The sequence below is a fragment of the Gadus macrocephalus genome, chromosome 10, assembly GCF_031168955.1.
Source record: "Gadus macrocephalus chromosome 10, ASM3116895v1".
In the NCBI taxonomy this organism is placed as follows: Eukaryota; Metazoa; Chordata; class Actinopteri; order Gadiformes; family Gadidae; genus Gadus; species Gadus macrocephalus.
Genome location: NC_082391.1, coordinates 14699283 through 14721650, shown reverse-complemented (window position 1 = coordinate 14721650; position 22368 = coordinate 14699283). Strand labels below are relative to the sequence as shown.

At 47.0% G+C, this 22368-nt stretch overlaps 3 protein-coding genes across 4 annotated transcripts; 1 reads left to right on the top strand and 2 right to left on the bottom strand.

Moving 5' to 3' along the window:
* Nucleotides 1-1545: 1545 nt before the first annotated feature.
* Nucleotides 1546-3536, bottom strand: si:dkey-6i22.5 (polyamine-modulated factor 1). The gene is made up of 5 exons (XM_060062693.1): nucleotides 3313-3536; nucleotides 3121-3226; nucleotides 2705-2805; nucleotides 2357-2552; nucleotides 1546-1720 (listed from the first exon to the last, which is right to left on the bottom strand). The coding sequence occupies exons 1-5, from the start codon at nucleotides 3510-3512 to the stop codon at nucleotides 1661-1663; spliced, it is 663 nt and encodes a 220-aa protein (XP_059918676.1). The 5' UTR covers nucleotides 3513-3536; the 3' UTR covers nucleotides 1546-1660.
* Nucleotides 3537-3712: 176 nt separating this feature from the next.
* On the top strand, nucleotides 3713-7320 carry LOC132465848 (thioredoxin-related transmembrane protein 2-B-like). Its single transcript, XM_060062692.1, has 8 exons — nucleotides 3713-3901; nucleotides 4259-4319; nucleotides 4562-4675; nucleotides 5143-5219; nucleotides 5355-5461; nucleotides 5707-5772; nucleotides 5897-6026; nucleotides 6319-7320. Exons 1-8 carry the CDS (start codon nucleotides 3713-3715, stop codon nucleotides 6463-6465), a joined length of 891 nt encoding a protein of 296 aa, XP_059918675.1. The 3' UTR covers nucleotides 6466-7320.
* Nucleotides 7321-8911: 1591 nt separating this feature from the next.
* Nucleotides 8912-18872, bottom strand: zdhhc5b (zinc finger DHHC-type palmitoyltransferase 5b). 2 transcript variants are annotated; one of them, XM_060062690.1, is made up of 12 exons: nucleotides 18623-18872; nucleotides 16166-17551; nucleotides 15526-15647; nucleotides 15166-15323; nucleotides 14882-15054; nucleotides 14231-14333; nucleotides 13733-13824; nucleotides 13427-13559; nucleotides 13216-13324; nucleotides 12619-12725; nucleotides 9925-10907; nucleotides 8912-9069 (listed from the first exon to the last, which is right to left on the bottom strand). In XM_060062690.1, exons 2-12 carry the CDS (start codon nucleotides 16312-16314, stop codon nucleotides 8964-8966), a joined length of 2235 nt encoding a protein of 744 aa, XP_059918673.1. In that variant the 5' UTR covers nucleotides 16315-17551; nucleotides 18623-18872; the 3' UTR covers nucleotides 8912-8963. The 2 variants fall into 2 exon arrangements, 1 of the variants encoding a protein (XP_059918673.1); XR_009527698.1 differs by having other exon boundaries at nucleotides 8943-9069; nucleotides 9812-10907.
* Between the last annotated feature and the right edge of the window lie 3496 nt (nucleotides 18873-22368).

Below are 22368 nucleotides of genomic sequence, written 5' to 3'. Positions count from 1 at the left end.
CTGCCGTTTATGAAATAAATATGAACTAATGCCACAATTATTCATGTCTGCGATCATCACAGAGTCCACAAGCAACGCAGGTCGCAATCAACGATGCCACAATCAATCTAGCGCACCGTCGAATTCTGCGCCCACACTGTAAATGCAGGGAAAATTAGGCAAACCCCAACCAAATGTTTTCAGGTCATTTGTCGTCCTCATATCTGTATGTACACACACTTATTAATGTCTGCGATCATCACAGAGTCCACAAGCAGCAGGTCGCAATCCACGATGGGTCACAATTCATGACAGCAGACCGTCGAAATCTGCGACCACACTGTAAATGCGGGGGAAATGAGTTAAACCCCAACCAAATGTTTTCAGGTCATTTGTCGTCCTCATATCTGCATTTACGTTGTGGTGGTTAACTTTCTGATAACGGTTGTCAATCTGTTTATATGTCACGGAATTCAAATTGGATCCAATCAGACACATCCAACGTCATACTTGTTTACATGATGAAGCAGGTAGGTTAAGTGACCCATCGTGGATTGCGACCTGCTGCTTGTGGACTCTGTGATGATCGCAGACATTAATAATTGTGTGCACATACAGATATGAGGACGACAAATGACCTGAAAACATTTGGTTGGGGTTTAACTCATTTTCCCCGCATTTACAGTGTGGTCGCAGATTTCGACGGTCTGCTGTCATGAATTGTGACCCATCGTGGGTTGCGACCTGTTGCTTGTGGACTCTGTGATGATCGCAGACATGAATAATTGTGTCCAAATACAGATATGAGGACGACAAATGACCTGAAAACATTTGGTTGGGGTTTGACTCATTTTCCCCGCATTTACATTGTGGTCGCTCGCAGATTTCGACGGTCTGCTGTCATGAATTGTGACCCATCGGGGATTGCGACCTGCTGCTTGTGGACTCTGTGATGATCAGACATGAATAAATGTGTGTACATACAGATATGAGGACGACAAATGACCTGAAAACATTTGGCTGGGGTTTGCCTCATTTTCCCTGCATTTACAATGTGGGCGCAGAATTCGACGGTGCGCTAGATTGATTGTCTGTGATGATCGCAGACATAAATAATTGTGGCATTAGTTCATATTTATTTCATAAACGGCAGTAAAAAATAATAACGGTGGGCATGCAAATAAAAACGGTGGACATAACAAAAACATAAATAAATAATTCCACACCGTATTAAATGTGCTTAATAAATACATTTGATTTCATTAGCATTTCACAGACCCATAGTATGGATAAGGTGTTTAGTTCGATCAATCACCGTTGCTTCTTTCCCCATAAGACGCTACAGTCACAAAGTATTGCCCGGTGTCACAAAACGAATGTACCCATTCCGAGTCTAGCTTCAAACTCGTGCATGTTGAAGAAAATGTGCAACAGCGCCCTCTGGGGTCACATGTTTCGACGGGTCGCAGAATTCGGCCTTTTTCCAAACAGTGGCCAGTCTGCCCAGACGGTTCTGTCACAAACCAGAGCCGTTTCATCTCTTCAGTTGAAGACAGCAGCCTGGGACAATATCCGTATATTTTATTATGATTTTTTTTTTTATTTAACATCAAAAAAGGCATATGAAACTACTGTATCTGTACAAATAAACGAATTTACATTTCTCAGAAAGAAAATAACGTCACACAGCAAAGGTATCAGCTGGACACGCCAACAGCTTCTCGGATTCTTTTACAGATTCCTAAAATAAGAAGAAGAAAAAAGGGATGTTAACATTGTAAAGTCATGCGTTGTACTTCTATGAAATATTTGCCAAATGTATTAATCTTTAGTCTTATTGGAACTAAAGCTATATTTTATTTTCTTACCTGTTTGAGCATAAAACCAAAGGATAGATAAAAATGGTACCATTGGTAACATAACTTATTCAAAACCGTAAAGGCCAGCAGAATGTCCATCTGATGACAGTTTGTAAAAAATAAAGTTTGTAGATACTACAAACTGTAATTATAAGAAATGCGTGTTAAAAAATTAATTACTCAGTTTACTACTAGTAAACTGACAATACATTTATTTTTAGAAATACACATTTGCAGTGAATTGTGATAAATAATGTTCCTGCAACATTTTTCCTATGCCAATAGGTTGCCAAACACAAATTACCACATAACTGGTGGACATATTTACCATATTGAAAATTTTTATTCTGAATTTCTGTGTCTTTGAATAAATCAACATCTTAGACAAACATTTAAATCAACAGAAATACTTTTTGTGTCACTGTTTTTGCTCAGCAAGACCCAATCCAAACTCTGAAAGTAGTAATAGTATGGGATCTCAGTGATGTCCTACTGTAATCCACGAGGTCCGCTCTCACCTTCCACTTGTCCACCGCTGCTGCGATGCCTAGTTCTGTGGAGGCGATGGCATCCCTGCCAGACTGCACCCGCTTGGCCAGAGCGGCGTTCTCTGCCTGGATCTTCTTAATCTCCTTCTGCAGGTGGGCCTCATATTTCAGGTAGTAGGGCATCACAAAGTCACACAGGTCCTCCTCCGGTACTCCACTGGGTCGCCTAGGACATCATGATCCAGGACATTTCATGACAACAATGCAAGGACATCAATTTTTTGTGTTGTCATTATATTTAGGTCAGTTGAACGGGTCTACTACAGCATACAATTCAAACAGGGTACATCGACAGGAGGGATAATGTTAACGACTAACCATGCAGGTTCTTTGTTGTCTTTCTCAGCTCTCTCCAACTTGTCTAGTTCATCTAGTTTGCATTTGAGCTCTCCCTCCTCCATCAGTTTAGTGATGTCCTCCTGGAAACCAAAGCCATGACTTGTATTTAAGGGACCCTGTTTTACCAGGTGTGAGCTTGATTAACAATCACAAGCAGTTGAAAATCGGCCTTTTCCTGTGCATGCTGGATAGATCAATCTTCTAGCCTAACAAGTGGACTGTAGCAAATGTTGCTGATCTATACATCATACACATAGGTGGACACTCCTACTTGTGATGACACAGAAAAGGGCCGAAAAAAAATATTGGTCCTTTAAAGAAAACAATATGGATGCCAGGCATTAGGTACACAAGCGTACGCATTGCAAAGCACATAAACATCACGTCCTGCCCACCTGGATAGTCCTCTGCAGGTCCGACACGAACTGCTTGTGAATGTCCTCCATCACTTGGGGGTTCCTCTTGTAGAACGGGTGGAATGTTTTGGCGAACCTCTGGAAACTTATCAGACAGACAACGATGTTAGATCATTGGAAAAATGTCTTAACACATCATTGACTAGCTTTATATACCGAAGACTCACATACCTAGCGTCGTCTATGTACTTATTGAGGCTTCTCTCCATGACTTTGTTGAATAGCTTCAGTCTGCCAGCCGGCGGCTCCCCGCCCTCACTGTGCCGCGACGACGTAGACACCGGTTGCTCTTTAGTCATACAGGTCAGGTCCATCGCCGATGAGTCAATGTTGGTCGCGATGATAGGTTTTGTCTCCGTGTTCTTCTCCATTCTTCAACTGGAAGACGCTAGCTCTGCCCTATTGTTATTATTTCACAGTGCCCGCCACTTCTACGGAACGCCGTCGCGGCCAAAAAGTGCGAGCGTCTCAGAGCGCAGTTACTTCACGCAGACGCAGAATCGACGTCGGAGTGACTAGTGTGTTCAGCTGTCTTTTCATTCAACCCGCCTGTCACTGCCCGGCTGCAAGCATGGCACTGATCACAGGGCTTTTTGCGTTTTTCTGGCATTTACCCCAAATTTATAAATGGATATTAAAGCCATATTACAGCTTGTCAGTTCTTATGACTGTGGCATTCTTGATTATTCGCAAGGCTCCTGGCATATGCGAACACTTGGCGACGGACCGGGAGGACGGAAACTCCTGCGACTTTGACTGGGTAAGACCAAATTATTTAGAACCTTTGTATCAGTAACTTTAAATTGAGTTTTGATTGCAAAAGGACCACATATATAGGCTGTATAATATTTATTTCATATATAAAAAAACCCTGTACGATGAGGCCAATCCCGATTACACTTTTTATCATAAAAAAAAGTACGGAGTAGGCTACTTTTTTGACCGCAACATTTAGCTAAGGCCTGATTATTCTGATACATTCAGATAAAAGTTTTATGGTAGGACGGTTATACTGATTAAATTACTTTATTTACTACTACTCAATACTTAATCAATAGGCTCCTGAAAAACATAATCCATTATGAATGATGACGTCCATCCCTATGTTGACTTACAGAGAGAAGTAGAGATTCTCATGTTCCTCAGTGCCGTTGTGATGATGAAGAACAGGAGGGCTAGTAAGTACTCGCACACGCACACACACACACACACACACACACACACACACACACACACACACACACACTGTAGACACATTGTAAACATTGCATTTGCCACCACACAGACAAAGAAAGGAGTGTTTACCATAAACTTTGGTTTCCTTTGTTTTGTAAACATTGTTATCAGTACCTATACCGACCCCCATACACATCTATCTTCTAACTACTGTTTTCTTATTTTGTCTTCCTCTCTCTGATAGTCACTTTGGAGCAGCACGTTGGCAATCTCTTCTTGTTCAGCAAGGTCGCCAATGTTATCCTCTTCTTCCGACTGGACATTCGCTTGGGCCTACTCTATCTGGTCCTGTGTCTTGGTCAGTAGCCCTTGTCGAGAGTGATCTGAACCACCAGATATCTTTCAGCAGAGTTGTAAGAACGGTTACAGCTCACAGTAAATGTTAAACTGAGCATACAGTGTTGGTGTCAACAAGCTTTTAAAAGTCTGCAGTGACCAACTGCTGTCTTCTACAAATTGTCAGGGTGGTTTTGAAGTCTTGAATTGAAGTAGATTTTGGTTGGATATCCCTTAGTAACGCTAATGCTACGGCCACGCCAAACGCATTACTCGCGTTGGATAACGCGTGTAACGTGCCTAACTTGACGCTTACAGTTTCACAGAGGCAGGCTCACCTTAGCCCTCCAATCAGTGAGGAAAAGGGTGAAAAGCTGACATTACCGCCTGGTTCTTTGTGTTGTGAATCGTCCCATTCGTGAAGCATTTCGCTGTGTGTAGATATATATATTATATTACAAGTCCTATCTTTCTTATGCTCTTTTTCAGCGTTTGTCATGACCTGTAAACCACCGCTCTACATGGGCCCAGAGTACATCAAGTACTTCAGTGACAAAACCATAGACGTAAGTGGCCGTATTTGTCTTAAGTTTAAGGAAAAGTTTTCTAAAGTTAAATAAAAAATGAATGAAATCTGTTCTGTAATATTTATATCATATAGTGTGTATAATATATAGTATTATCTTAAATGTTTTGATCAGGACGAGTTGCAGAAGGACACACGCGTCACCTGGATCGTTGAGTTCTACGCCAACTGGTCCCCAGAGTGCCAGTCCTTCGCCTCCATGTTTGCTGACCTCTCACTCAAGTAAGAGACCTTCTTCTCTCCTCTCCCTAATAGATTACCGATCACAAGCACCCTTTTCGTTTACTTAGTGACTATTTAATTGCTAACTAAACTTGTTAATGTTTGATTTGCAATGACATGATTTCCTTAAGGCATCTCCAATATGTTTGATTGACCTAACACATTAATAGAGGAACGACTGGGCTGGATCACATGGATATTCTAACAATATGGTTGTACACCCGACCTTCGCCTTTCCCCTGCAGGTACAACTGCAAAGGTCTCAAGTTTGGGAAGCTCGACATCGGACGGTACGGAGAGGTGGCTGAGAGGTGAGTCATCCAGCGTGTTCTCTAGAGCAGGGAAATGGCAGTATCTTAATGATCAGTAGACCATTGATAACAAGCCATATAATATATATGGCCCTATTGTATGGTATTTGTTCCACCAACACAGGTTCAGGGTCAGCACCTCTGCCCTCACCAAACAACTCCCCACATTGGTGCTCTTCCAAGGAGGTGTCGAGATCATGAGACGACCAATGGTGGACAAGAAAGGCAGAGCTGTGTCCTGGACCTTCAATGAGGTGTGTGTGTGTGTGTGTGTGTGTGTGTGTGTGTGTGTGTGTGTGTGTGTGTGTGTGTGTGTGTGTGTGTGTGTGTGTGTGTGTGTGTGTCCCTCCCAACTTTGTAATGTAACTTTTTTTAAACAAATTATACCACCAGGTTTGAGTTTGATTAGCCATTACAAGCAGTTTTGAAAATCTGCCTCATCTGACATCATAGGTGGGTGTGTCCACCTTGATGTATGCCACCTTAAATGATTGACATGACAATGACATTTAATGACGTAAAACGGTGTCGGTGACCCTCTCCCAGGAGAACATCATCCGAGAGTTCAACCTAAATGAGCTGTTCCAGAAATCAAAGAAGCAGAAGAAAGCAGGAGCAGAAGAGGAAGTGGTGCCGGTGCAGCCCGCGGCTGTGGATCCAGACCTGCCCATCGAGAGCAAGAAAGACCAATGAGCCAGGGAGACCTGGACCCAGGACATGGGACTCGGTACACTATTAACATCACTTCAGGTGCTCATACGGCCTGGATGACTTCTTGTTGAGATTTGACGTAAAAACAAAGCAGTACTGGTCTGAGTGACATCCACATGAGAAACAGAAAGATTGTACAGTCTGCAATCGTGCAGAAATCCTTGTTTTTTATATTACACCCACCTGTGTCTCTACTGCGGCTGGGTCAGTTTTGTTGCCTTTTACCTACCGTATAAAGTAAACCTTTAAATATTGTTGTGCCTTTTTATATGACATGTAATCACCAAAGAGAGCAATGTTTGTAAAGTAAAGTTTGATTGAACAGGAAAAGTACTTCACGCATGTGCACACACACACTTATTCTGAGAACACTTTAAAAACTCTTTAATAAGGCCATATTGGAAATGTCTTTTACATATTCATTAGATATTTGTGGAACACGTTTCATTCTTCGCAGCCCGACAATAGCAGGTTTTTTTTTTCTTCTCACTTACACATGAACGTCTATCCAGTCACAGATTGAAATAGTTCAGAGGCTATCAATATTGTTGCCTTCTCAGGTCCTGTTTGTGCCATTAATGCTCTGAATGACGATGACTCCATTTATTAATACGCACGGATTGGTTCAGCACGGCAAACAAATAAAAACCCAACCCTCATGCACACCAAAGATGGCTTCTGGGGATATGGGGGGGGGGAGGAGGGAGGAGGGGGAGGGAAAAACACTGAAGAAAGTAATCTAGGATGGCCTATACCTGCCTCCGTCGTCCCCACACCAAAGCTGAAAGGCATGCAACATTTAAGCCAAGCGAAGACGTTCTTATCTAAACATTTCTCCTTTGCGCAAAAAAAAAGCTTTTCAGATCCCCTGAATCCTGACTTACAGATACTCGACAGACTTCCATCCTGACCAATGTTTTTTTTTTTTATACATTTTCACAGGCAAAAATGTGAACTGTACCTTTTTGAAAATAAAGTATATATATATTTTTAAATATCCAAATTGAAACATACCAAAAAATACTTGACAGAACAGAAGTTATAAAAAAAGAAAGAAAATCATATAAAAGAATGCGCTTGCATCGTTATAAATTGTGTAGAGGTGAGAAAAACAAACACACTTAATGCTCACGTCCCTATTTCACACCCCTAAACCTCCATTGATCAATGATAAACCGTCTTAGTTGATGGTTCCAAACCCAGACCAGGCGAACCTGCTCTGGGTTAGAAAAATAAAGATATGGCCAAATAATTGCAAACCAAAGTCTGGCGACAAGTAGCAGCTGGTTTTGAACTTAACAGAACTACTTTCTTTCTGTCTAATTAAATAAATAAGCCCCTGCTCCCACTGCCCCATTTGGCTGAGTTACTTTTACCATCTTGCCTGACAGATAATGCCGTTATACCCCCGCAAGAATAAAAAACCTCAACCTAAACCCAGAAACACCAAAGAAATGACAGTATTTTAAAGCTCAAAACATAATTTGCATAATGTGTTCAGCATAAATGTTACAAGCCTACATTCCACAAATATATTTGTGCTGCAGTGACTCAAATTCTTTGTGGCTTTTGAAACGTCACTCCATTGTTTTTGCCACTGCGACGGTCGGCCAAGGGTTCGAGGGATGTTACTTGGATACAGATCATATCGAAGCAAGCTCTTGAGTGGCTGATGCAGCCATCAAGTTTAGCAGGCAACACAATATAACTCATTTCAGGAATAATTAAACACCATTAAAAATAATCATTTTTTTCAATACCTGACCATTTGACCCAAGAATTGTAACCCCATTTATACAGCTATAAAACAATGGGTTTAAAAAAATGTACAAAACTAAAATTATACTTTGTTTTGAGGGATATAGATCATAGGACAATTTGAAAAGGTAGACATTGACTGCATCCTCTTTAGTCGTTCTGAGCTTGGATTGGCGTGTGTGTGGTCCAATCAGACCACGGAAGAGGAAGTCAGTGGAAGTCTTGTTGGGGATTCGTGGTCCCGTCTTTCCTCTTCAAGTCCCATTTCAAATGGATAAAGGGATAAAGGGATATTTTTTTTAAATCAGGGGGAGGGACAACTATTGCAACTCTCCGTGTGCATAAGGGAGCAAATGACCGAGAAGCTCCTCAGGTTGTACCGAGTGCGGTCCACGCTCATCGTTCAGTGGCGCCGGCTCTACGGCTCGCCAAGGGGGCGAACGCAAATCAAGTTCGACGTGCGTTCAACACAAAAACGTTCTCTTCCTCTTCCATTTGAGCTGCATGTTTTTTTTTCCCGCCAGTATCAAACGATGGCAGAGAAGAAAGGCGAGCAGTATTACAAATTTAAGAAACAAAGTACCAGCCTAGTAGGTCCCTGCCAAACAGGACACACAGAGAGTCTGTTGAAAGAGGTGGAAGTGGGTCACCCCCGAAGGAACGGTAGAAGAAGAGTCATCCGTCGGACGTCGTGTCCTCCCTGGTGAAGGAACGTCTATCGCTCAAACCGATATCTCATAGGTGGTTCCTCCGACGCCCGTGACCTTCTTCACCCCGCCCCCTGGTTTGGATATTGCGTGATTGGACGAGCCCGGGCGAGAGGTGGATCTGATTGGGTAGCAGAAAAGAGGGAGGGGAATGGAGTAGGGGGGGGAGGGGTTGAGGAGGTGGACATTGGACAAAGGATGGATGACGGTGAGTGATTCAACTTCAGCAAAAAAACAACGAATTGCTTTGCATACATTAATTGGCAATGATCATCGAATGTAGGATGATTACTATAAGTATGTGAGAAAAAGTAAGGAAGCGCCAGCAGGGGTAGGAATATACAGATCATGCTGGAGGAGCGAAGCTTCTTAGAATTCTAGAAACCGTTTTTGTATAGTTTAAGCCATGAATCAAAAAAGGCATCTTGTCATCGACCTGCTCCGAGATGGTCGGACCAGGTCGATGTTGACAAGATGCCTTTTTTTAATTCATGGCTTATATAAGAGGCCTTTTTTGACCATCTCGGACCAGGTCTGACACTTTGTTGTAATAGACTCCCTATTGCCAAAAGGTGCCATGCTCATTACAGCTCAATGAATCATGAATCTTGATTAAAGACTTGGATCTATAGAATCAAACTAACTATAGAATCAACTTACAGCAGCAGAGGTTGCAGCACTAAACGGGACAGGACGGGGAAGGGGGGATGGAGGGAAGCTTTAAATACTGAGATCATGCTACTCATGCAACCAACCCATGCACTGAAACACTTCTTAGACGCACTTCTTAGTGTGCGGTAGGTACGCAGACACATTACTAAAACACCCAGACTTTGAGCAGGCAGAGAAGGAGGAAGACTCACACAGATCTGGGAGGAGGAAGAGGGTGGACACAAACCAAGAAGGAAGAAAAGGAGGTGAAGGATTAGGAGGAAGAGCAGCAGGCGGACCAGTCTGGCGGCGGAGCTCTACTCACTGCGGGGCCCTCGGGCCTCCTCCCGGCACCCCGGGGCCCGCCGGCCGGCCCTTCGGCTGCCCCGCCCCCGCCGCCTCGGCCCCGTACGACTGCGACTTGCCGAGGGATGGGCCGCGGGGCGGGGGGGACACCGGCGGCTCCAGCGAGCGGGCCCTGGGCGAGGAGGAGGAGGGGGGCGACGAGGGGAAGAAGCTGGGGGGGGAGGCGCGGGGGGACCAGGGGGCGGAGTCCTTGCTGTGCTGCAGGAGTTGGTGGGTCTCAGGGGGCCCGGAGGAGGGAGGGGTCGGGCTCACGGCCCGCAGGTAGGCCCTGTGGGGGGAGGAGAAAGAGGCGGAGCCCTGGAACAGCTGCCCCTCCCTCTGCTGGGCGATCTGAGCGGAGAGGAAGGGCGACGTGTAGCCCTGCAGCGGGCCCCCGGCCCCCCCCATGGGGGGGGGCGAGACCGCGGCGCCGGCCGCCGCGTGGAAGCCGCAGTGGGGGGGGGGCTTCGGCGGCGACAGCTCGTGGGCCGCGGACTCGAACTCCGGGCTCTCGGAGGGCGTCGGCAGGCTGTCGTAGGACAGGCTGCCGTTGCGGGGCGTCTGATTGGCCAGGCTCTTGTAGCTGGTGTCCGTGGTGCCCTCCGATTGGAGCGTGGGGAGGGCGGAGTGCGGCGTGTGCGCCGTGCGCACGCTGGAGGCGTACGAGCCGCCGGCCGACAGCACCAGGGACGACGGGTACGAGGTGTAGGAGCGGCCCGCCAGGGAGTACCCCGACACGCCGCCCGCCGCCACCCCCCCGACGTGCACCCCCACCACAGGGCCTCCGGGGCCCTCGCCCCTTTCCCCTCCTCCTCCTCCTCCTCTGCGTGGCCCCGCCCCCCTCCCCGGCGCCGCGGCGCCGTCCAGGCTGCTGGGCTCAGAGCGGTAGCCGGGCTGGCGGCTGGACTGGAGGATGGAGGGAGAGGGCGTGTCCAGACTCTCGCCGCGCATCATCATCATCATCTGTGGAGGAGGAGGAGGCAGAGAGAGAGGGAGCAAGAGAGAGAGAGAGAGAGAGAGAGCAAGAGAGAGCGTGCGAAAGAGCGAGAGCGAGAACAAGAGAGAGAGAGAGAGCAAGAGAGAGAGAGCAAGAGAGAGAGATCGAGAGAGAGAGCAAGAGAGAGCGTGCGAAAGAGCGAGAGCGAGAACAAGAGAGAGCAAGAGAGAGAGAGAGCAAGAGAGAGAGAGAGAGAGAGAGAGAGAGAGAGAGCCAGAGAGAGAGAGAGAGAGAGAGCCAGAGAGAGAGAGAGAGACAGAGAGGGAGCGAGAGAGCGAGAGAGAGCAAGAGAGAGCAAGAGAGAGCAAGAGATAGCGAGAGATAGTGAGAGAGAGGGCGAGAGAGAGAGCAAGAGAGAGCAAGAGAGAGCAAGAGAGAGCAAGAGATAGCGAGAGATAGCGAGAGATAGTGAGAGAGAGGGCGAGAGAGAGAGCAAGAGAGAGAGCGAGAGAGTGAGAGTGAGAGAGAGGGAGCACGAGAGAGAGCAAGAGATTGAGAGAAAGAGAGAGTGAGAGCAAGAGAGAGCGAGAGAGAGAGGGGGGGGGGCGGTGAACACCATGACAATGAGAAAAAATAAAAAGGGAATACAAACACAAAACACAGAGATGCAATGTTACCTCGAGGCCAGATAACATAGCCGGGAGAAGTCAAGCAAACAACAGAGGAAAGGTAAAAAAATAAATAAAAGAATTTGGCTTCATAGACAATGGAACAGACGAGGTGGTAGAGAGACAGCGGAGGGGGGACTGGACGCTGGGCGAGTGTGGTACTCCGTCATCACACCAGGGGACCAAGAACCAACCAACCGGACCACCCAGGGCAAGCACTAGATACTGTGGACCATGTCTTGACACACATGTACCCACAGGATGTAGATAAGGACGACACGGATATAATCTAGAACGCATTCCAGTCAACGCCGTCTCGGGGGTAAGGATAGGCCCACAGACACACACACTGAGAGGGAAAAGAGAGACAGTCCGATGGTGACACACACACACACACACACACACACACAGATGACACTAGCTTAGACTTACTGATAGACTGATGGCCACTGAACGATCAATACAAAGTTTTAAAACAAACAAACAAACACAGAAACAGAACAGGGGTATTGCATTAACCATAAATTATCTTAGATATGGACGGCATAACTCAAGCCCACGTTTCTGTGGGCCAGAATTGGCGAGGTGGTCTCCAAACCACGATGAGCCCAGTGTTGGAGCACTGCTGCTATTTTAACAGCTATCAAGATTAATACATAATTATTATAGAGCTATGGGAAAGAAGAAACACAGACTTCACTGTGCAAACAAGTAAGTCCCTCACATGTAGCATAAATGCAGCAAATCAGAAGCAGCGATAAATAAAAAGACAGCAAAGTCAGATACATACAATAAACAATAGCTATGGATTAGGAGCACGAAATAAGCATAATATCATCATTACCAATTTTATTTTCAATACTTTAGTATGCTCTTTTAAATGGTGTGGTGTGAAACACAGCATAAAACATTACAGGTTAATTATAGCAATTTGCGCAATGACTCCCATCATGCACCGGGGCATGGTTACCAGGAAGACAGGAAGATGACTCTACGATTGTATGTGTAATCAGATGACAGTGTTTGTGTGTGTGTATGTATGCGTGTGTGTGTGTGTGTGTGTATCTACCTTGTTGGGGTGTGCATGTGCAGTGTGGTTCTTTGAAGGGCTGTTGAAGGCCGGCCGGTACTTGTACATCGACGGAGTGGGAGGAGCCACAGTCAGCAGGCTGCTCTCTGTCCGAGGGGAGGGGACGGGGAACGGGTGAAGCATGCGTCAGAGCAGTCAAGTAGTCAGTGTAGTACAGATACACTGTTATAAAAAAACACTGTTGTGGGTCAACCCAAAAGGACTACAATGCTGCGCTTTGTGTGTGCCTTGAGGCCGCGAGAGAGGGAGGGGTGTTTACAAGGGAACTCCCTCGACAGCCTGGAGGCAGCGGCGTAAACCACAGAGCGACGTTAAGTACCCAACACACACACACACACACACACACACACACACACACACACACACACACACACACACACACACACACACACACACACACACACACACACACACACACACACACACACACACACACACTTTATGGTCCTCACTTGGTACTAAGGTCAGCTATTGGGTGGTCCTAAACTGCCACTTAACTCTGGTTAGTGTTTAACAGCACTGGCCCCGGCGGTGGATGTCGTGTGATGCACCGTGCCCCTTCCTGCCGGCCCTTACCTTCAGTGTCGGCGCGGGGAAGGCCGGGGTACCGCAGCTCCGGCTTTGGAGGGGGCGGCGGCTCAACGTCCGCCGACTGACTCTCCAGCTGCTCCAGACTGCTCTTGGACTGATGCACGGACACACAGACTTATATTATATAAAGTATTTGTTGACTGGTTTTCCTTCCGATAGGGAAATAAAAATACAACTTAATCCGAGGGATCCTTACCCGGTTACTGTGCCGGTCGTTCTGGAGGCCGTTGTCCAGAACCTTGGCCTCCAGCTGGGCCTCGGTGAGGGCCGGCCTCAGGAAGGGAGGCTGCACTTCTGCCTTCTGGGGGCCCCGCAACCGGCCCACGTACCTGACCCAGCACACGCAGATAGCATTAGACGGAAAAACTCAGCGCTGTACAGATCTCACACACATCAGACCACCATGCAACACACGGTCAGAGTCCTAGGCGTGTAATGAGAAGGACCCCAGAGGGATGGGTAGGGGGACAGAGAGGCGGGCGGGTTGAGGCAGCACACTGACCTGGGAGCCTGCGAGCTGCACAGCATGTGGGAGATGTTCTTCACGCAGCCGTTGGTGAAGGGGTTCACACCTCCACGGAACTTCCCCGTCACCTGGGCGGAGCGAAGAGGAGTCCTTTAATGTAGCGCGTCCCGCGTTTCATTCATCCCCCTCCCCCTACGGTAATCCTGAACTTATAATGATCTCAGAGAGACATTCAAAAGTGATGGTCATTTTTTGCATACTTGATCAAATTTCATTCATGGGACTGCATTTAGGGTAAGGTTGATGAATGAATTTCTAGTCATGCCCAAGCTCACTGAATTAACTTATAACCAATACTAAACTTCCATACTCATTATATGACATGAACATATATTACGATAAAAAGTGTAATGTCATGGATTTCATAACAGTCAGAGGAGTGAAACATAAAGTCCTCACTAACGTCACAGTGCTATTTTGGCTTGAGATTGAAAGAGGGCTGATGTGACGCATACAGACAGCAGCCCAGCCTACCTGTTCGTTTGTGGTCCTCCCACGGGCCACCAGCACCATATGAAACCCAGTGAGGCCAGCCACTGGTACGAAGAACAGCCCAGCCACACACATCACAGCCATACTGGGAGACACGGTCAAGGAGACCCAACAATGTGAACCGCGACAGCGGACAAACTGGGTATTGAGGGTTGTAGTGACGAGTCATTAAGCGGGCAAGTGGTTTCACCTCAGAGTCAATGCAATTAGCTCCACAAGAAGAGCCGCCGTTATGTGTGGCTGGTTCCTCCCTAATGAGTCAATCACCGTTATGTTACGCCTCTCGAAGAATACAACAGGAATCTAATCCAATTATGTAAACAAGTGGCTTAAGGAAGACTAATCTGAATTAATTGAAATGAAATGAAGGATAGAAAAATACGCGAGTCGAGAAAGTTTCCGCTTCGGGGAGGTTGGTAACCCGATCCCCGGCAGACAAAAGACGGGTGCCGTTTCAAACCCCCAGGGGTTTAACCTTGTGAAACCAGACTCCGACCGCAGGGGAACCCGAGCGCCCTTCCCTGTAGCCGGCGCTACAGGGAAGGGCATCGCCCCTGCTCAAACAGGTAGCCATCGCCCCCTGTGTGTGGCTGGGGCCCGGCTACGGGAGGAGGAGGAGGAGGAGGAGGATACGTGACGGCGGCGTGCGCGGTGTCCAGCTGCTCGCGGTGGTGCAGGACGAACACCAGGCCGAAGCCGAACACGTTGACGATGTGGGTGGTCAACGACAGCAGGAAGAGGAAGAAGTAGCGGTAGTTCCTGCGGCCGATGCAGTTGTTCACCCAGGGGCAGTGGTGGTCAAAGTCCTGCCGGTGGACAGAGGAGTGTCAGTCAGGGGGGGGGGGGTAAAGAGAGGGGGGGGGGTGAAGGTTTGGCAGGATGTGTATCTGTGCGTGTGTGTGTGTGTGTGTGTGTACCTCCACGCAGTTGTCACAGACGGAGCAGTGGGAGCAGCGCGGGGGCCGGTAGAAGCGGCAGGTGGAGCACCACTTCATGCGCACCTGGATGCCCCTGATCTCCACCGTCTTGTAGAGCGGCGCGCGGAAGTCGTCCTCCTTGTCCTCGTCTTCCTCCGCTGTGGAGTCACACGGAGTTACGCTCCAGCGCCGCGGCGGTTCGATGCAGCGTTTCATTTCAGTTGTGCGCGTGTGTGCACGTGGCGTATATATTGGTGGGAGCATGTGTTAGTGTTGGTGTTGCGCTAGTGCGTAGGTCTGGCCCGCGTGCGTGTGTGGGTGTGTGTGTGTTAGTGCATGCGTGCGTGCGTGAGTACATACCTCTGGGGAAGACCCCAGGGTCCATGAACGTGGCCATGCAGAAGTTGGCCAGAGTGAAGAGGAAGACGACGGCGATATAGAAGGGGATCACAGCGGACAGGTAGTCCGACAGCCACGGGCACCTGGGGAGGACGACATGACCCAACTCAGCCCAAGGATCCACTGACTAAGCCACCATAAATCATCATTCAGCCAACTGACAAACGCTGTCATGTGTCAGCTAACAGGACGAGAAACCAACCACTGGACAAACCGGTTGGGTAAAAGGAGGGTTCGTTTACGTATATCTAGGCGAACAGCCAAGAGACAAGACATGAACATTTCACTGAACCTGTGTTAGAATCGTTGGTTTAATGATGTGTAAGAGGGTGTGTGTGTGTGAGAGACAGAGAGGGAGCAAGCGAGAGAGAGAGCGAGAGAGAGAGCGAGAGGGAGAGCGAGAGCATGAGCATGAGAGAGAGAGCGAGCGAGAGTGAGTGAGAGAGAGCAAGCAAGAGCATGAGAGAGTTAGAGAGAGAGCAAGAGAGAGGGCTCATGAGAGAGAGAGCGCAAGAGAGAGAGCGCAAGAGAGCGAGAAGTCAGTCAGTCCGTCAGTCACAGACAGAGAGCGCAAGAGCAAGAAAGAGGGAGAGACACTTACGTGAAACAGAAGAACAGCGTGGTGGATCCCACCAGGAACAGGGCGGCCGCCGACACGGGGACGTAGCGGCTGGGTCGGAAGGGGCGGGGCGGAGTGGAGGCCGGCCCACCGACCCCTCCTCCGACCCCCCCGCTGCTGAAGCCCGGCATCCCGAGGTCCGGTCACAAACTGATAAATGGGGGGGAGGCGGCGAGCAGGGAGGAGGCCGACCGCCTATCTACTGTGATGGCTTCTTCTCGATGGGTCACCGCGAGGACCGTGTCCAGGGGGCCATGGCGGAACCGGCCATGGGTGCAGATCGGAAGCTAAAGTAGGTCCACACGGGGGCTGTCGTGCAAAGCAGCGAACTGAGTGCTCACGGTGAGGGCTTCACCGGTATTTAGAAAAATATTTCCACACCGAAATGATCAGTCCACTTTCCTCCGAAGAATCACATATGCATTTATAATGTGTATTTTCTGTGCATTGCCATTAAACAAAAAAAGATGTGTGGGTCATTCATAAATAATTATATATGGCTTCCACTGATGACCTTTTTGGTGCAAACTATATTCAAAATATTCTGCCGCAATTCTTACTGTGGCACTTGTGAAACCAAAATAAAGGGGCGCAATAGCGTCAGCCCTTGCATGCACTCCACCCTTAAATATGCATCAGTCAGAGTCCAGATTGTCCCTCACGCAGAGCATTTGGAAATCAATGGCAAAAGTTAGCACATGGCCGGCCTCCAGTCTTAAAGCAGAAGCAAGCAGAGGGAGGCCGTGGTCAGAAGCCAGTTGAGGGAGGGAGACTGAATCAAGCCGAGGGAGCTCAGTGTAGTAGATGATAACTTCTGGGCTTGTGCAGAATGTACGGGGGCGTGGGGGGGTTTAGGCACTGAGGGGATGGCTGCGAGGATACCTTACAATGGCAAAGACCCACTGGTCTCAACTTTAACAGCGGAGGATGAAAAGAAGTTAAACAAAAAATATATATCTTTAAAAACAAAACCAACCAGAAATGTTAATAACGAAAAAATTATAAAAATGTCTGCTCAACCCTCGTTGCATTCAAAAATACAATTCTCTTCAGAGGGCTGGTCTCTGGTGGACCTTGGGATCGCGTGTCAATGCGCGACTGGAGTCAACTCAGTCCGAACAGCGCTGGCAGGAGCGTGGCCGGGGAATCACTGTAGACGGCCGGGTCTAGGTGCCGGGACCCATCCCATCTCCAAACTCTCTGCAGAGAAGCCTCCTTTCCCATCATACGATTTGGAAGAATAAATCTTGTGCTACAACATGGTCGGAAAGTCAAACATCCACATCCATCCAGCTTTTGCTCCGCCTTTAGTCGTCGGCTTGGTATTGTTTTATCTGTTGTTTTGAGTCAACAGACTATCTCATGGCCCTAGGAAGAAGAATATCACAATTGAGTAAATAGTACTGACTCAGTTAATATTAGAAGCAGCGCACATACAACCTGGAAATGTAGCAGTTATAAAGATTTGAAAATGCCATATCTACTGTGACACTGCATGTGTATTACAATATGCTTAAAACCTATGATAACATACATAGTAGAACACGAATGAGGATAACGCTTAAAAACCTGTGACCAAAACTAAAGGGGAGTCTTACATAAAATAGCAGTGGAGTAATGCTGTTGCTTACACAATTTTTTGACCATCCTTACCACATACACATAAAATGAGTAAAACCGCAGGACTCGAACGCCCAAATTAATGAAACCCTCGTCATGATCACAAGTGTTGCGTGGGGCACTACACTAGTACTTTTTAATTTCCTTCCTGCCTATCTAACGTGGACACACCTCTCTTTCAAACACTCACTGTAATTACAGAGCTGTAGCACAACAACAGGCCGACACTCAGTGGAGTGTGACCCACTCAGACGGTGTTGTTAATCATCCCATCAGCCTCACAATAAATCCCCTCCCGACGACAATGGATTGTAATCCTAAAACCTCCCAGTCAAGCAAATCTAGTAGTGTTCAATCAGAGAGCCGGTGTTCAGCCTGTTTTACATGACATTACATTTAACCTAATTTTCCCTACATAACATTCATATTAATGATGTGATCCACGGGAAAATGCGAGGCGTGTTAGGCAGCACCATGAGTGCAACACGGAAGACATATTAGATATCAATAAATAGAGCAGGTAACCCTGGTGTTAAGTTACAGGCCGGGGCAGTGAGAGAAGTGTGAGCTAGCGGGAGTGGTGGATGATTAACCTCCTCAGTCTGACAGGACACACATCCTAACTTTGAACACATGCTAACGTTCAGTTGCAGACTTAAACGCTGATCTGCTGTAGAGTTATTTAACGGATTGCTTTCATATAGCAAAGCTATTTTGCGACACTGTCTATTGCTTTCCCACAGGAGAGCCCGACAGCTAAAGCGGCTAACACTAAAGCAGCTATATTAAAGCAGCTAACATGAAAGCGGCTAGCGTTACCTGGATATCGTGGAACTTTTATCTCCTCTGACCCGTCATTCATCAAACTTGGCGACTTGTATATCCATTTGAGACGTGACGAATAAAAAAGGAACCGGCGAAACACCGCATGACATGCCAGATATTTTGGATGTAGTCGCTGCTTTCTGTCGGGGTGTGTTTAGTTTCGGTCCTCCTTGAACTAGCCGCTAACACGTTAGCTTCCTAGCGAGACATCGGAATCCCGGAAGTGGTCCCTTCTGTCTCAGGTGGGATGAGCAGCCAATCAGGGGTCGGGATTTGTGGCGCTTTCAAGCCATTCGGCATTAGTTTTTATCTGACAGGGTTTATGCATATCAAACTTGATAATCAACTCGATACTCGGTCATATACTCTGTATATATTTTTAGAATACGATATTATATTAGACATGAAGGCCAATTAACATTATCTTATTATATAAACCCAATTGATAAACATATACCTACAATTGACGTTCAACTACATACTTTTTTACTGATTGACATACATTTGTGACTGTTTATTTATGACTAAATCTTCAAACCAACCACACCTCGAAAATAATTAAATAAATCTATTTATAAAATACATAAACGTTTATTTATTTAACTCTCCCGACAGCCGCCAAAATATATAAGACCTGAGCAAATTATATTTAAAGGTCCCATGACATGAAAATCTCAATTTATGAGGTTTTCTAACATAAATATGAGTTCCCCTAGCCTGCCTATGGTCCCCCAGTGGCTAAAACTTGCGTTTGGTGTAAAACGAGCACTAGCTGTTCTGCTCGCCTTTGAAAAAACGGAGGCTCAAGCGCGCAGATTTGGAAATCTGTGCTCATGACGTCATGAGGAATCTCAGCTCCTCCCCTTACTCTGCCTGGCCCGCCCAGAGACGTTGGCCCGCCAATGAGACTCGACCGTGCGAGCGCCACATGTGTGTGTGTGTGTGTGTGTGTGTGTGTGTGTGTGTGTGTGTGTGTGTGAATACACACACTGTAACGCAAGTGTTTCTTGTCGGTTCTTTGACGTGTCTTGTATTTCCACAACGAGACTGTCGTGGGGGTTATCTGAGCCATGGTTGAGAAGGAATTGGGGGAAAGGAACTTTGGTTTGACTCGACATGCCGCCGGTTGCCGCGAGGCACCATCGCCCGGCAGCGGGCAGCCGGCTATGGCAAGCCGAGTGTGCCACAATTCGACTTCAATTAAACGCGTTCTGAAACGCCAGCACGCGTGCCCAGAACGCGTTTTGGTTTTCCAGAACGCGTTCCGGCGTTTCAGCGCGCGCGCCCAGAACGCGTTCTGGCATTTCAGCGCGCGCGCCAAGAACGCGTTCCGGCATTTCTGCGCGCGCGCTCAGAACGCATATTAGCATATTAACAGCACGCGTGCTGTTAATATGCTAATGCGCTCCTCCCCTCAATTTTCTCAGCCAATAGATTTGAGCCGTTTTCACCTAATCATATGAAGGACCACAGCCTCCTTAGCAAGTACAGCCGGCTCTGCTCTTTCTAGAGTGCATCTGTGTTGGCATTTGTACGTGGTGACCCCCTCCACATTGTCCCCTCTCAATGGAGACTGGTAGCATATGTCATTTAGTCCTCCTGTAATCCACCACAATTTCTCTTGGAGGTGTTCAGTTGCAGGTGTGATGACCCAGGCGGGTCTTTGACCCGGCCCCTGCTGTGTGTATGCCTGTGTTTCTCTCACTCCTAATCAGGAGATTGTCGGCAGGTGCTGGTTGGACCGGGACCGCAGTGTATAGAGCCTGCCCAGACAGGCTTCTCCCTCCTCCCGGCATTTGATTTCTGCTGTTTGTTTGTAACACATGGACTGATGTTCACTTAATAACAATATAGTAATAACATACTAACTAACTAATATAAATATATGATTAATATATTCCTCACCATGACCTGACGTGTAGACACTGTGAAAAAGAAATAGGAAAAAGGTGACCAAAACGTTTCACTAAATTAAAGGCTATGAGTGAGTTTGTAGGTGAGTTACAAATGTATCAAGAGTAGAGGCCAGTTTAATGTGAAAAGGGATGGTTAAATGGTAAATGTTGTGAATATTTTGGGGGCAATTTTGGCTGCAATATTTTCTACATTTATATAGGCTATACACCAACTATTTATGTAATGTGACAGGAGCGGGATGGAAGTCTTCCTAAAGGGCTTGGTCTGTTGGGTACCAATACCTACCAGTTTGTTACCAATAGTATCAGTTGTAGTAGTATCTATCTCCTCACCTCCCTATATTATATATATATAGTTTTTTCTATCTGTCTCATTCCAACTGATGAAGTGAATTATACCTCGTCTTATAGGCTACTACCACGTACAGGCTAAAACCTGCAACTGCATGTTAATACTTCAGACGGACTTATTTACTTCTAATGGAATTTTAACTCTAACTTCTGAACTCTTTTATTGTTTTTATTGTACTCAGAAGACGAATAAGCTGACTCATGTAATGCTGTAATAAATAAATGTAATAAACGATACGCTATAAATAAAAGTATTTTTTAATTATGTTATCATAGTTGCCACGGCACTTACCATACACAATGTTCGGTCAAGTAGCTTAGATAGTGTATAGTCAAAGTGTATGTACTTGTAGTGTTCACCACCTCCACATTAACCACCTAATTTGAAACATCTTAACATCTTTCGACTTTAAGAACGACACAACAGAAAAGATTCGCGAAAGAAGAGCTCTGGTCTCGACTGATGTTGTCTGTGTGTTTGCCCTAGCATATGATTAGGTGAAAACGGCTCAAATCTATTGGCTGAGAAAATTGAGGGGAGGAGCGCATTAGCATATTAACAGCACGCGTGCTGTTAATATGCTAATATGCGTTCTGAGCGCGCGCGCAGAAATGCCGGAACGCGTTCTTGGCGCGCGCGCTGAAATGCCAGAACGCGTTCTGGGCGCGCGCGCTGAAACGCCGGAACGCGTTCTGGAAAACCAAAACGCGTTCTGGGCACGCGTGCTGGCGTTTCAGAACGCGTTTAATTGAAGTCGAATTGTGGCACACTCGGCTTGCCATAGCCGGCAGCAGGCAGCGCGCTGTTCAGTCGACTTCGACTTCAGGTTGATGTGAAAGTGGAAGAACCAGAGATGTCGCAGAACCCGACAAAGTCGTTTGTGATTCATAATATCGTCTGGAGGCGCACACAATATGTTATATGATATAGATATCTATGTATTATATGATATTATTTAGATATAGAGCTCCAGGACTGTAACGCAAGTGTTGTACACTTCCTTGTTATTTGGATAACCGTTCTGCTGTTGGTGTGATGGCGCATCACGTCGGACTCTCGTCTCTGGTATTTCTACAACGAGACTCATATTGGGGGTTATCTCAGCCAAGGCTGAGAATGAATTGGGGGGAAGGAACTTTGCCTTTGACTCCCTCAAGACCATGAACCACGACAAGGAGGAGAAAGGGATCTTTGCCGGGCAGCGCTTATGCACCTCCGCCTCCGGCGGTGGTCCCTCAGCGGGGCTCAAGCGGGAGACATTCGCCGCCAACAATCCCTTTCTCCTCCATGTCGTGGTTCATGTTCTTGAGGGAGTCAAAGCCAAAGTTCCTTCCCCCCAATTCATTCTCAACCATGGCTGAGATAACCCCCAATACGAGTCTCGTTGTAGAAATACCAGAGACGAGAGTCCAATTGTGTGGCCTGACTAATAAAAAGGAGAATTATAGCAAAAATCCATCTCAATCTTTCCT